This window comes from Gymnoscopelus microlampas (assembly GCF_963454915.1).
Source record: "Gymnoscopelus microlampas genome assembly, chromosome: 23".
NCBI lineage: Eukaryota > Metazoa > Chordata > Actinopteri > Myctophiformes > Myctophidae > Gymnoscopelus > Gymnoscopelus microlampas.
The window spans coordinates 22,246,840-22,261,839 of record NC_139960.1 but is presented as its reverse complement, the minus strand read 5'-3'; the positions used below and the strand labels follow the sequence as shown (position 1 = coordinate 22,261,839).

Here is a 15,000-nt window from a genome sequence, read left to right as displayed (position 1 = left end):
ACATCATGCCTAGTTTTGATGTGGAATATTCTCCTCGTATACAGCACAGTATAAGTCACAGCAGTGATTTAATTTGCTCCGTCGCTTGAATTCAAACAACGTTCTCGCGAAATTAAACCGACCGGGGATGAAGCCGCAGCCCACTGTCACAACACAGACACGAGGAAATTAGTTTGAACGCAGCGCGCTCACATATCCCATTAGTTAGAACATTCAACGTCAGATATGCAATCTGAAGCATCAATTAAGCACCAAACTACATCTTTGCCTGTTTTGGCGTAATTATACCTCCCCCTCTATGATTTCAGTCTGACTTTAATGTCTGTGATTTAGTGGCTGTGGACGGCTGCTAGCGTCCCTGTGGCTATCTGTCTACCATATTCTATCTTTATCTCTCCACAGGCGGCCTCAATCGGCAATAACTACGTCTTTTCTTCTTCTATCTGTCACTCCATCTCTCCATCTCTCCCTTTCTCTTCCTCGATCCCGTTTCTTCCTCAGCATGTCTCTCTTTATGCCTCGTGTCATTAAATCATGTATAACTATGGGCCTTGGCTATTATACCCATAGATTATGCAGAAACGGATCGTTTTGGCTTCACAACCACAGATTATAACATTCGGAGTGGGCCTCATAATCACTTCAGGACCAAAACGGTGCTTAAGAAGGTGCAATCTGGGCAGTACTTGGTTCCGGGGCGACCACGGATCCAGGAATGTACTAACAGTTCAACTGGTTAACACACAGAACGCACTGGGAGTGAACACAAGACACAAAAACAATCCCTTTATGGCCAGGAAGTTGATGACGACGATTAGAGAGAGACAGCACACAGCAAAATCCCATTGTTAATTTAACCCAGAAAAGTGTACAAATGGAACCAAATGAACCCTACGGGTCCATTTGTACACTGTTCTGGAGTAAAGGATTTTACTGTACATGAATAGAGTGTTAATGGAGACTCCTGTACTTGTACTGAAATCCCTTGGCTGTTGCTAAGACTCGTTTTGAGGAAAACAACATCAAAACTCGATTTTGGCTGCCTGGGGTGTTTGCCAGATTAAGAAGAAAGCCTCGACTTGAATGATGTGTAAACATAGTTTTCCAATTTGAAGGAGAGGCTGTTTTTACTCTTGTAATTTTAAGATAACATGGAACTATTAAGAAGCTTTTACAAGCGATTCAGTTTGTCAGCATGTTTTGGGTGAAAGAGAAAGCGCCTTCGGTTGCACAGTGCAACAGAGTCCGGCTCATCTGTAACTACTTAAGAGGTTGGTGACAGCCAAAGTGTAATCTGACCTCTCTCCAGAGTACAAAAATAATATTGGCATGGTCAGAATGCCGAGACTCTCCTCTTTCCAACAGCGTGTATAACCTGCTCTTTACGACATCCGGCTAACTCCAGCAGAGAAGGTCACATACTGTAAGTAAGTATGTATGTATAACATACTAGTGTCTATTGTATCTTGCACTGCTTTGTAGCACCGCAAGGTTCTTTCGTATCGCGCGTGCCAACATGTAGTCATGTTAGTTGTCAGTACTGTCCAGTGTGTTCCTCCAGCAGTGCTATCCAAGGCTGTGCTGCTACCCATGGCAAAGCAAAATGACACGACTGAAACGTTTTGTCTAATCTGTGATTTTTGAAACAATATCAAAGAAGCCCCCCACCCCTTTCCCCCACACACACAATAGAGTTATTAAAACATTTTGCAGATCTACTGTACAAGCTCATGCCACGCTATGAGCTTGTAGATCTGCTATTGTTTAATAGCCAAAGAAATCTTAAAATGACACAGATGTGTTCCCAGTCTTAGTCTGCTACCAATGCATGCAGTTCTTTTATTTTCACAGCATTGTACATTGACTGTGTCTACTTTTGATGAGATGACTTCCTGTCTGTGCCAGTAAACTAGAACCAGTAGTAAACAAGACCAGTAGTAGTAAGTAGAACAGGGGTCTTCAATGTTTTTCGGGACCCCTTAGCTGAGAGAAAGAGATGAAGCAGGGACACCCCCCCCCCCAATACATATTGTATAAAATTGGGTTGCAGATTAAACATTTTCATAGATTCATAGACTTGTTTGACAGCACTGTCATCAGTGTTGTGTAAATTCATGTTTTTTGTTTTTTTTACATATTATTATGTTGGATTAATGTAACCACTCAAACCCTCAATACTTTGTAAACTTGACCTTTAGCTCTGTACTATTCTGCTCTTTATTCCCTCTACACCAAACCTCTTCACAGAAAATAGCCAATCAACAAGTTCCTATCACACAACGATTTGGCACCCCCCCTGCAGTAACTCTAAGGACCCTCTAGGGGTCCCAGGCCCCTTGCTGAAGACCCCTGAAATAGAACATAGACCAGTAAACTATTATGTAGACCATTAACCTCCAACAACAACAGCAACAACACAGTGACAGAAAATACCTTGAGCTTTGTGATTCTACTGTAATTAGAATTTGATATGACTTACAAACGTATACGACTTCCACAACTAAAATTAAAGCTGTGCATCAAACTTCACAAAGCAAAGGTTTATCATCTTTACCAACACCAATGTAGATATACTCTGTTACAAGTAAGTCCTGTATTAAAAATGTACTTCAGTAAACGTACAAAAGTGTCGGCATCAAAAGTACCAATAGTAAAAGTACTCATTGTGCAGAATGTCAATTTTCACAAGTTCAAAATGTATACAAAATCTTTTGAAAATAGCAGATCTACAAGCTCACAATGTGACGCTTTGTGTGGAGTAAAAGGGTATAATATAGCAGAAGTAAAACTAATGAGAATTGGAAATACTCCAGTAAAGTAAAAATACCTCAAAATTTTACTTGATTAAATGTACTTAGTTACTTACTTTACACCACTGACCAACACCACATTTAGGCTCTGCAAACCAATAAATTTTAAGTCCTTTACAAATACAATCTTGCTCCAGCAAATTCATGAACTAATTTCAAAACAAATCCTACACTTTGATGAAACACACGGACAACCAGACAGAAAGGAATAGAATCTTCCGCTCAGAATGATAAACAACAGCACAACGCTCTCAACTGATCTGAAGCCCGGAGCAGAGATGGCAAAATTGACTTTATTTTCTTTGGAAATAAATGCATTTGAAAACACCAACGGACCAATTCCAGAACATCCGCTAAGGTCCAATTATCTGTTGAAATACTTGGCAGTAAACAAGGAAAACTCCGATGACACTGAACTGTTCTGTCATCCCAGCATTAGCCCATTAAAACCGGCAACGCATCTGTCATCTTAAATTTGTTGCATTGGCTATTCAAAAATAGCAGATATACAAGCTCACAGCGCGTCGCTTCGTGCCGCACTGCGAGCTTGTACATCTGCTATGTGAGAACTACTGGTTTAGAAGGCGTTTGTAGAGTCGGCCTCAGGTCTTAATGGGTTAAACACTGTCCCCATTCAACATCTGAGACTGAGCATATGAACATCACATGAATGAGGATTCTCTCATATCAAAACTGTGATGTGGGTTTCATTAAAGAAGGCGTAAATAGCTCAGCTACCCTCTAATGTGTTTGCCACACGACTATAACGTCGTTATAGAAACCTCGTATCTCCATACAGTATTTAGACTTTTAGTTTTTTTTGTTTAAAATAATAAAAAAAGGGAATGGTTTTGGAGATATAAGGTTTCCACCCGACAGCAACGGTTTTATGATAATGTTCTCTAAATTAAAGGGTCAGTAACCAACTTTTAATGGTGATAATGTTTTGAAAACATGTCGACCCGTTTCCCTGCACACGTCGTCCTGTCCAGTAAACAATGAGAGCTTCGCAATTGTCTTCAACCAGCATGCGCTCCTGAAGCTCACACCACCTTCTGAATTCTGTACTAAATTCAGTATTCCACATACTGTGTACAACTGTTTTATCTGCCTGCCATTGGCCAAACACTGGCTCAACATTTGCATCTAGATCCTCCGGATTAGATCTTCAAGGTCAATGTCATCGTCTGTGGTTCCACAGAGTGAACTGGCCCACGGATGTCTTTGATTTGTAAACAAACAGACGAAACTCTGAGCACCTGGTTTTAGAAGGTTTTTAGACATTATGGTGTTACATTTCTCACACACAAATCATTTCTATGATCGCTACCAATTAACTACAACCTTGCATGTCATAATAGGCAAACATTCAGCTAAAATAGGCAACATTCAGCCAAAATAAGCTAATGTTTAGTCAAAATAGCAAAACTACAAGCTGTGAGCTTGTAGATCGGCTATTGCCACTATTTGACGAACAACAAAGTGGGTTTAAGCATGAACCCACTTCATGCTTTAGATGTCTCTCTAAAAAGAAAAGCTGGAAGCTGGCACTTTAAGACAGTTGAAGTATCGGTTTTATCACTCTAAACTATCCTGATGGAGTAAACATCAGCCGACTGGTGGCCCCAATGGGGTAGAAATGAGAGTCGCCGCGGGCCTGCTTTCCATCTTCCGTGATAAGCCAATACCATGTCCTCATCTGCTCCGAGCCGTGACACAAGCCAAGCGCTGTGCTTCCTTCTCTGCGGAATAAAACGCTTTCAAAACGCCTTCAGTTCCACTACCTCCTGAGGTCGTTTCTCCCCCACAACCCCATCTCTCCCTTAGGGAACACTCCCTCTGTCTTACCCAATAGCGGCCTCGCTTGTTTGCTCAGTCTCCGAAAAAGTCGGTCTGATTATCCCATCAAATATGATCCTTCAATAGCACAAAGCACTTCAGGTGAAATATAAGGCAGCCAGCTCCTTCCCCCACCCGGCCCGGACGCAGCCAATCCACTCTGCTGCGGTCTGCGGCGAGGCGGTCATCGATAACCATCGCGTTCACTAATTACCATGCAATTCACCCAGTTCAACAATGGCAGAGAACGCAGCGGGACGCTGGATTGTTGCGGCGAACACCGCGGACAAAGGCAGAACACTGAGGTAGTGTAGGAATGTACTGAACACACACACACACACACACGCACGCACACACACACACACACACACACACACAGGAGCTCCCATTGTTTGCCATTGGAAGATAAACTTCCTGGAAAAAGGGGTTTATCAATCAGCCTCACATCCGCTGTATGAACGGCTCACGAGAGAGAGAGCGTGCATCACGCTGTCTCTCCACATGCACAGGGAGGTGAACGCTACACATAGGCACAGGCGCTGGGTATATGTCCAAAAGTGTTACTTTTCAGGATTCGAATTCAAAAGTAGCAAAAGTAGCAGATCTGCAAGCTCGAAACGCGGCACGAAGCGTCGCGTTTGGAGCTTGCAGATCTACCTTTTTATGCTTTTGCGTGACGCTGTAGTGTGATCAAGAAGGGAGATTAGGAGGTTTCTGCCCGACAGCACCGATATGGACCATATATGAGTGAATGAGAAGTTCTATATGAAGCATGGTCTGTGTGTGTGCGTGTGCGTGTGCGTGTGCGTGTGCGTGTGTGTGTGTGTGTGTGTGTGTGTGGATTACCTTGGATAAGAGCTGTGATTTGCTGAGACTTCTGTGCAGGATGTTCTCTTAGAATCTCCAAAGCTGTTCTCCCCTGGCTGTCCGTCAGGTTGATATCAATACCTGAAACATAGGCACACACGCACGCATGCACAAACATGCATGCATGCACGCACACACACACACACACACACACACAGACAAACAGAGCAGAGCACAGGTTGAGTCGGTAAATCACATATAGAAACACATGTAGGTAAGTGCACAACACACACCATCTGAAGCAAAACTGTTTACTGACCAAGAGACAAAAATGTGAGGATAAGGATGACTTTTCGTGGAGATACATCGTAAACACAATTACACCGTTTCCGTGTTTCAGTGTCGCCGAGTGTGGTGACCTATCAAATTCTGTGACCGTAGCTATTGCGCCCATCCAGAGCATGGGAAAAGCATCTGTCCTACGGAGAAGTTGGGACCAATTATCAAAAGGTCGCTGGAAAGTGCCTGCTGACGTAACTCTTTGCACGACTCTTTCTAGGCTCTCTGGCTGTGCCTGTGCACAAACATATTTCTTAGCCATGAAGTGGTGCCCCAGACCAGTACTATGTCCCCACAAGGTCAATGTTGACATGTGTATCCTTGTGGGGATTTTTGGTCCCCACATGGATAATACAAGTACACACACACACACACACACACACACACACACACACACACACACACACACACACACACACACACACACACACACACACACACACACACACACACACACACACACACACACACACACACACACACACACACACACAGCCAGAGGGTGTCAATGTCATTGTGAAGGATCATGGAAGGGCACACACACCAGGCTGAGCAATCAATCAACACGCTGCTGGATAGCCTATCAGAGCTGGGGAGCCGATGATTGACAGGTATTGGAACAACTTGCAGCGAACAATCTGGTAGGACAGAAATCCAGGACCTGGACTCGAGTCCAACTATATTCACAATAATCTGTGGGGACTTGGACTTGACTGGGGTTTTGTTTGTTGTTGCTTATTACTTGAACGTGGGACAGTCCCAAGTCCAAATGTCATAGGCGATTGACAAAATGTTCAAACAAACGAAGAATTCAAAACATTTCCGCTGGCCTGGCAGCCTGGCACACATGCAGAGCTAAACTTTTTTACCCCTTATTTTGGGCTGCAGTAATCTGATCCTAGGTCAGCCTATTCATCACACACGGTACTTCATGCTTTTTACTCCTGATCAATGCTGAGTACAGGTCTTCTTGGATACACTTGGGTATTACAAATGATAAACAGACCCAAATGGCCTAACAAAACTTTTCGGGTATTTTCGGTTAGGGTAGACGCAGGAAGACCTCTAGTCCAGTTCCCAAACAGGGGCTCGGGACCCCCAGGACCCAGGGGGTCCCAAAATTATTTTGGGGGGTCCCCAGATGATTAGCTTAATGTGCAACATTGTTTTCTCACTCAACAGTAAACAAACCAACATTCAGTCAAAGTGTATACAGGGTATCTGCACATTTCTAAATTGTTTGGGAACCCTTGCTCTGGTCTACATTACAGGGTTCATTCAATCTTAACACGACAGAGAGACAGACATGTAAACATAGATGTCATGTACAATATTACAAAGCTGAGAAAAGAGGAAAGTTGATATCTATATTTGTCTGACCACTAAATGCAGTTTAGATGGTCAACTATAGGTTATGTACAAACCCGGCTAAACTGGGTTTGTACAGTGTTTCCATTTAGCGCAGTATGTAGTATGTATACTGTATAACTCTACAGCACCACACATATTTCAGCTACAGGGTCCAGAAATAACACAAACACGCAAAACACTTGATAAATAGGAGGAGTAAATACATTCTAATTAATCAAATAAATTCCAATGAACAGGCAACTCTCACTTTCAACCTGGTGTCCTTATTTTGGGCATGTCATTGTACGCAAAAATATTATTATGTCAGAAACTGTTCACAGTTAAAAGAAATAAAGGCATGTTCTCCCCGTGTCCCCTAGGGTAGGTACCCTCTCAAAAAACATGCAGTAATCCTGGTCTCTATACTGTCTCCCCCTGGTCAGCCGGGGCGCCTGATGGAGGGGAAAGGAACTGGTTGGAATAACGTGTTCCTTTCATGCGCTACGTCCTACCGGGGTGATAAGAAACGGCTTGCTAGCTCCTCATGCATTGAAGGAGGCATTAGCTCAGTTCTGGGCTCTCCTCAGGCTGGCAGAGGGCTGGCACCCAGGATTACATAGGCAATTGGCACTGGGTGAATAATTGGGTTACACAATCGTGGGATAAAAACATTAAAAAAAACAAAAAAAATAAAAAGCAAAAATAGCAGATCTACAAGCTCACAACGCCAGGACGTCCTTATTTGCTTATTAACTCTTTGACTGCCAGAGTATTTACACATCTACCCCCCTTCCCTGCCAGAGAATAACATTGCAAAAATAGGTAAACTGTGAATTTTGTCTCCGTTTATTTTTTAACATTGAAGTGAATGGAGCAGAAAATCTTCGTATCGCGTTATCTCCTGCTTCCTTTGTGATAAAAAAAAAATGTTTAAAAAAAAAAAAAAAAAAAAAAAAAAAAAATTTAAATTTTTTCAAAAATCTCGTCAATCTCGTCGACGGCTGGCTGAGCCATGCGGAGAAAAACGAGAAATCTCGTCAATGGCAGTCAAAGAGTTAAATGGATGTTGATATTTCTACACCCTTGACTGTCTCCTTGGGAAGTATTTGGTTGACAATGGTAGGACACTGCCCTGCCAATTCCACCACTCCTCCCCCCACCACACGCACGCACGCACGCACGCACGCACGCACACACACACACACACACACACACACACACACACACACACACACACACACACACACACACACACACACACACACACACACACACACACACACACACACACACACACACACACACACACACACACACACACACACACACACACACACACACACACACACACACACACACACACACACACACACAGCTTTGTACGGGATGTGAAGGGTAAAGTCCCAAACATCAGGCCTGTGCGGTCCTGTGTTGATCTGGCATAAAAATAAAGGCCCGGGTCAAAAGAACACGGGCGGCCAGAGGAAGTCCTCCGGGTCGAGAGAGGAAACAGGAAGTGCTAGAGGAAAGTGGGCTGGGGGGGGGGGCATATAGGGAAGGCTGTGTACCGCTGACTCCATACACCCTCGGCAAGGTGACATGGAAATGTTATTTTAGATTTTTTTCTTTGAATATACACAGTATATTATATCTCATATCTTTGTCCCTGGAACAAAATATTTTGAAATGGGGGGTTGGCAGCCAAACACATTTTGGGTGTTCTTGAGATGAAAAAGTTTGGGCACCACTGATATATAAAAAAAAAAAAAAAAAACTGACATTTTGTAGAATCGGCCTCAGGTCTTAATGGGTTAAATGTATCACTGTATCAAATGTATCACAAATGTATAACAGGGCAGATATGACAAATAACTTAAAATATATAAAGAAATGACCAACATAATCATTTTATACTTTCAAAACATTTTAAAAGTAGCGGAAATAGCCGATCTACAAACTCACACAACACGTCTCATTGTAATGGCGTAGATCTGCAATTCTTTTCAGCGCGGATATGATTATCAGACATGCAAACTTGTAGCTTTTCAGCTACAATAGCCGTTTTGAATCCAAATAGGGCAATTGTGTGACACCTGACCTGAAAAAAAATGTTGTCACCTTTTTCACCTCGGGGCTGTTTGCATGCCTGGATTATGAGGATTATGCAATATAAATGTGATTATCTAAAATAATTGCGACAGGTGATTATGTTAGGCCTAAATGTACAGATAGTATATAAACCCGGAACAACACACAAAGAGAGAGACACACACACACACACAGCAATGTACAGATATAGTCTATATACCCTGAGCACACACTGTAATGCTCAATGACTCAGAATAGATGAAGGCGCTGCCAGAGTCTGTACTGTAAGTGCAGCACAGGGATGGACATTTCAATTCTACGGTTATAATTTAATATATTGTGTACAATCATGTTTGAATAAATTATTTTCAAGAGCCACTATTAACTGTGAGCCAATACAGTAAGTCACGGAACTACAGTAGCTTTCCAAGCAAAAAAAGGCTTCAATTACAGTACCTCACAGCAAATGAACACTCCCCGCCCAACACTCCCAGCTGACAGGTGCCGCCCCAGCCCGTAGGAGTACGTGCAATGACCGATATCACCCTCCCCGCCCGGCTTCCCTCCCCCGAACACGTGCCAATTGTGTTTGTGTAGACGCTCGACAAAGCCGGATGCACCACGATGGATTCAAGCTTTACCACTGCGCCACCCGAGCGCCCAATATTGAATCATTTTGATTTGTTTTTTAACACAAATCTTCTCTTTTTGAGGTCCCTGGCATATTTTCAGATGGGAGTCCACGGCCAAATATATATCAATTTTGGGGGTCCTTGACACAAAAAAGTTTGAGAACTACTGGTTCAGAAGGCATTTGCATAATCGGCCTCAGGTCTCAATGGGTTAAAGCACTACTGTATGTTCCATAGTTTGTGAGGAAATGCAATGGATTCCTTTTCAGGAAACCAATCGTGTTCTCACATTACACATCAATACTATGTCACGTCCTATTTTGGGGAAATTGCGAGTTAGAATCACCCAGAGCTGATTATATAAGACAGAACATCTGACACAGCTTTTTACTGCAGTATTGCATGTCAATGTGAAACAGTTTCATGACCAAGCAGATGTGTGCTGAGATCCGCTATTGCATCATTTTAGTCTGAGCAGATGCCAGTGGTGTGTGCTGCGATTGAACAGTTTTCTGAAAAACTTATGTCGCTACATATCAGTGGTGCTCAAAACTTTTTCATGTCAAGGACCCCCCAAAATGATATGTACTTGGCCACGGACTCCCCCCCCCCCCATCTCAAAATATGTTGTTCCAGGGACCCCCAGAAGCAAAGATTTGACCTTCTGGTCCACTCTCTCGAGTGTAGGAGCAATGAGGGACAGCGGGGGGGAGGCGTACAGGAGTATCCTGGGCCATGCGTGCGCTAGCACGTCCAGGCCCAGAGGCACCGTCCCCTTCACTGAAAAGAATAAGCGACATTTCGTGTCGTCTTGTAAGGCAACTCAAATCTATCTGAGTATCTGACTTCTGACTAATGAAGCAATGAGTTTGCAGGTGAGGAAATGGGCGGGGGAAGGTGAAGGAGGTGAAACTGCCTTAAAGATACACCTTCAGGAGGCTGCAATTCGAAAATGGCCCCTGTCTAAGTCTTAACCTACCCCCCCCCCCTCCACATTTTTTTTCTCCTCTCATACATATTTTTCACTCTTCATACCAGTAACCTGTAAACTGATTGTATGACATTCTGTATAGTAGTGTGTATATCTGTCTGTCTCTTATATGTCATCATGATTTGTGTGCATGGGGATCTCATCTTAAACAAGCTCAGTGCTTTATGAGTCTTCCAGTTTAGTAGACCTTGTATTGTGAATTTGTACTTCCATGTACTGTTGTTCGAATGTCTTACTAAATAAAGTACATCAATCAATCAATCAATCAATGAGGTGAGTGGCTGGATATGACGGGAGAAAGTTAGTGACAATGACAACAAATGAGCTAACTGAATGACGGGACTAAGGAATCAGGAAGGACGCAATCACATGCACACATATACACACATATTTGCACTACTATACTTATTACAGTTTAGGACAGCATTGAATATAGCTGAACATAGCCAAAAATATAGCGCTTGAAGATCAGCTATTTTTTGGTGTGACATCACCACACAACAAAGTTTAAAACATGGAACCTAAACCTAACCTCTAAATGTCTGATCCTAACACTAACCCCACCCCGAATCTTTTACTAATTGTAAACCTACAGGTATCTCTAAAAATCTTTTTTTTTTTTTACCATAACACACAATGTCCTCACAATGTCTATTTCTCAAATTCCAATATACTTGTGTTGTGGGGACATTTGGCCCTCACAAGTTGAGTAATACAAGCAGACACACACACACACACACACACACACACACACACACACGGCAGCACACGCACACCCAGCCTCCCAGTGTGAGTGATTGATTATGACATCATGCGGCTGCCGTTTATCACAGTGACCCAACGACCTGCTGTCAACACTGATGAGATCATCAACATGGGACAGGGCGCCTCGTTATCATCTCATGTTATCTAGGTGGGGGGAACGGGGGGGGGGGGTACTGGGTACTGTAGCTGTGTTCACATACAGTAACGTTGCTGTCGGACAGAAACGTTGTACCTCCATATATATGTTTTGATGTACCAGGGTGTCCCCAGCCAAATGAGTTAATAGCGTCACAGTCATTTTAACCATGTTTTATATTTTGGCTATTCAAAAATAGCAGATATACAAGCTCATAGCGCGTCACTTCGTGCCGCGCTATGAGCTTGTAGATCTGCTATTTTTGAAAAATCGTGAACATTAAGTGCAAATCTTTTCATATATATTTTTTTAAGCAAACATTCTAACTGAAATCTTTGCTTCTGGAGTTCCCTGGCACAAAACATTTTCAGATGGGGGTCCGCTCCCAAATATATATCAATTTGGGGGTCCTTGAACTTGACAAAGTTTGAGAACCTCTGGTTTAGTGTGTCTGTGGGTTTTATAAATACGTAACCAATGAAAATGATTAAGAGGAGCTTGTGATGAAATAATAACAACATTGGATCCATTGGAACACATCAGGTTCTTACCCCCCCATTTCCTGAAAAGCAACCGTTTTGGACATAGAAGGTTTCCACCCGGCCGTCAGCGACAATAAAGTGGGTGGTGTGTGCGTGTGCGTGTGCGTGTGCGTGTGCGTGTGTGTGTGTGTGTGTGTGTGTGAGTGCAGCTAAGAGCTGGTCAAAGAGGGGAAAGGGAAAACATTATGAATTGCGAAACACATTGCAAACGCATCACATAAATCTAAACTTGTGCTCCTGGTGGGGAAAATGTATCTGTTCCCTCTGGGAAGAAGAAGAAGCCCACCTGAGTCAAGTAGGAGGCGAATTACATCCATCTTCCCATAAAGAGCAGCTTCGTGGAGGGAACTGCCATTCTCTGTCTGGAGGGAGGGAGAGAGAGATAGGGAGGGAGAGAGAGAGGGAGGGAGGGAGGGAGGGGGGGGGGGGGAGAGAGAGGGGGGGGGTGAGAGAGAGAGAGAGAGAGAGAGAGAGAGAGAGAAGAATGTTAATGTTGCATCATCATCATCATCATCATCATCATCATGAAAGTGAGAACAGACATCAAAGGAGACATGACTGGGAGACATCAAGTGGTTTGAAGCCAGCACGAGATAAGCTACAATATTTGATAAGGACTTGATACACTGGGTCACCCAGCCGATGGCATATCAAAACAAGTCACTTTCTCTTAAAAAAAAAAAAAACAGCACTACATAACTTTCCTCTTCTAACCCTGATTTGAACCTGGTTTCCTGCTTAAGTGCTGATTTTTTTTTACCATTGAGCTAATAGAGCCTGCCTGCTTGCTCGGGGGATAAATTGAAACAAAATTTGTGTCAGGTCCTGTGTCTAGGTGAGACATGACCTTTGAGACGATCTAAATGTCTCAATAGAAGAGCAGGGAGACAAAACACAACCAGTCCAATTGTATAAGTTATATTGTATTCACATACAGAGTGGACAAAATTACATTGTATTCATTAAAAAAAAGTTACATAGTGAGGCTTTAACGCTGGTGTTCCTATTTTGAGCATGTCATGTACATTGTAAATAAATAAATAAACAATAATTGTCTAAATGCTCTAAAATAGCAATCCAATCTATAAACTCACAACAAGAATCTATAAATTCTTACATTTCTTATATCAATGAATCTACACGAAAACAGATTTGTTTCATAATACTCTAAATCGATTAGTCTGATTAACCACATAAATACATGCATTATACTTCTTTGTACAATGGTTGTGTACCAAAAAAAATGTAAATAACCGGTCCACAAGGCTTTTGAAATAATGGTGATATTGATTTGAAGTCATATCGCCCAGCCCTACCAAGTACAACTGTCACAGTAAGACTTTGTTCTAGTTTTCATGGTTCTATGTTCTTGTCTTCCCCAGGTGTTTCTCATGTGTAATCACTCCTCATGTGTATATTAGTCTTGTTCCCCAGTCAGACCTTGTCCAGTCATTGTTTGGTGTCACATCATGTTTGGTGTTACAGTACATCATGTTTAGTGTTGTATCATGATAGCTTGTGATTGTGACCTTTTCCCTGTTATTTTGTAATAAATCACCCAATCTTGGCTTTTGAACTCTGCCTGCATTGCTTGGGTCCTCACTACACCACCAGATCGTGACAATAACTCAATACATTTCTGTGTCGAGGTGAGACATGACCTTTTAGACTTCAGCGGTATGATGCAACACATGGAAACTGGAGGAATGGGGTGTTACTGCTATGGGCTCCATTCTTGGATCAACATAGATGACAGAGCTTAACACATAAAATTACAGGCCATCTGTCGATATAAATGTATGTATATAAGAATCATGCATGGAAGTACACAGTAAAATAATACCGAATCTGAGAGTGTAGAAATGTAAATCAGTTACAATTGATATTTTAGGTATTTAGCAGAAACTCTTATCCGGAGCGACTCTGTTTACACTGCTTACACACATTTGTAAGCATGAACTCTAGTCAACAAACAACAATATTTGCATAAGTAGAGTGCATAGAGAATACTGTAGTGCCTCAAAGAAACTAGGATACCACATCAAACCTAGCATCTGTCTTAACACCATCTAAATAATAGTCTTAACATGAGGTCAAGAAAAAATAAATGCTAAGTAACAAAAACATGAACAAGTAAACATGTTGTCACTGTCAGGCAGACATATTTTAACTTTTGTTTTGTTTTTTCCGTAAATGAATGCCCTACTTGATCATACTACAGTCTCACGCAAAAAAAGTTGCAAAAATAGCCGACCTACAAGCTCTGTATTAGAGCCTGTAGGTCTGCTATTTTAGCTATTTTTTTATTTGATTTTGAACCCGACAGCAACAATATAATATCTTGCAATCTTGTAAATGTAGGTAACTTGTTCACATTTCTAAGCAGATACTATCTGCATAGGAAAAAAAGATTGAAAGAACTATCGAAAAAATGAAATAAATGTGACAAGAAGGGATAAACTAGCACCTATCCAAAACGGTGACAAAAAAGGAAAGTTAAGTTACAAATGGATACATTTAACACTGACGATTGGAATGTGTCAATTGACATAATTATATGTATATGTGTATCATACTGTAGGTTGACACTGTGACCATTTGAGTGAATTCCACCAGGGTTCCTGCTTCAATAACCTCCTGTCACCAGACGGGTGACAAATTAAAAGGTAAACCCAACATCAAGTGTCTTTGTAAGGTTCTT

At 42.1% G+C, this 15,000-nt stretch overlaps 1 protein-coding gene across 1 annotated transcript in view; it reads right to left on the bottom strand.

Annotated features, from left to right (window-relative positions):
- The window catches only part of anks1b (ankyrin repeat and sterile alpha motif domain containing 1B), a 316,968-nt gene that overhangs the window by 185,652 nt on the left and 116,316 nt on the right, over positions 1-15,000 (bottom strand). The window contains 2 exon segments of the mRNA XM_084049725.1: positions 5,496-5,597; positions 12,586-12,661. Of these exon segments, the coding sequence (XP_083905851.1) occupies positions 5,496-5,597; positions 12,586-12,661 (178 nt within the window).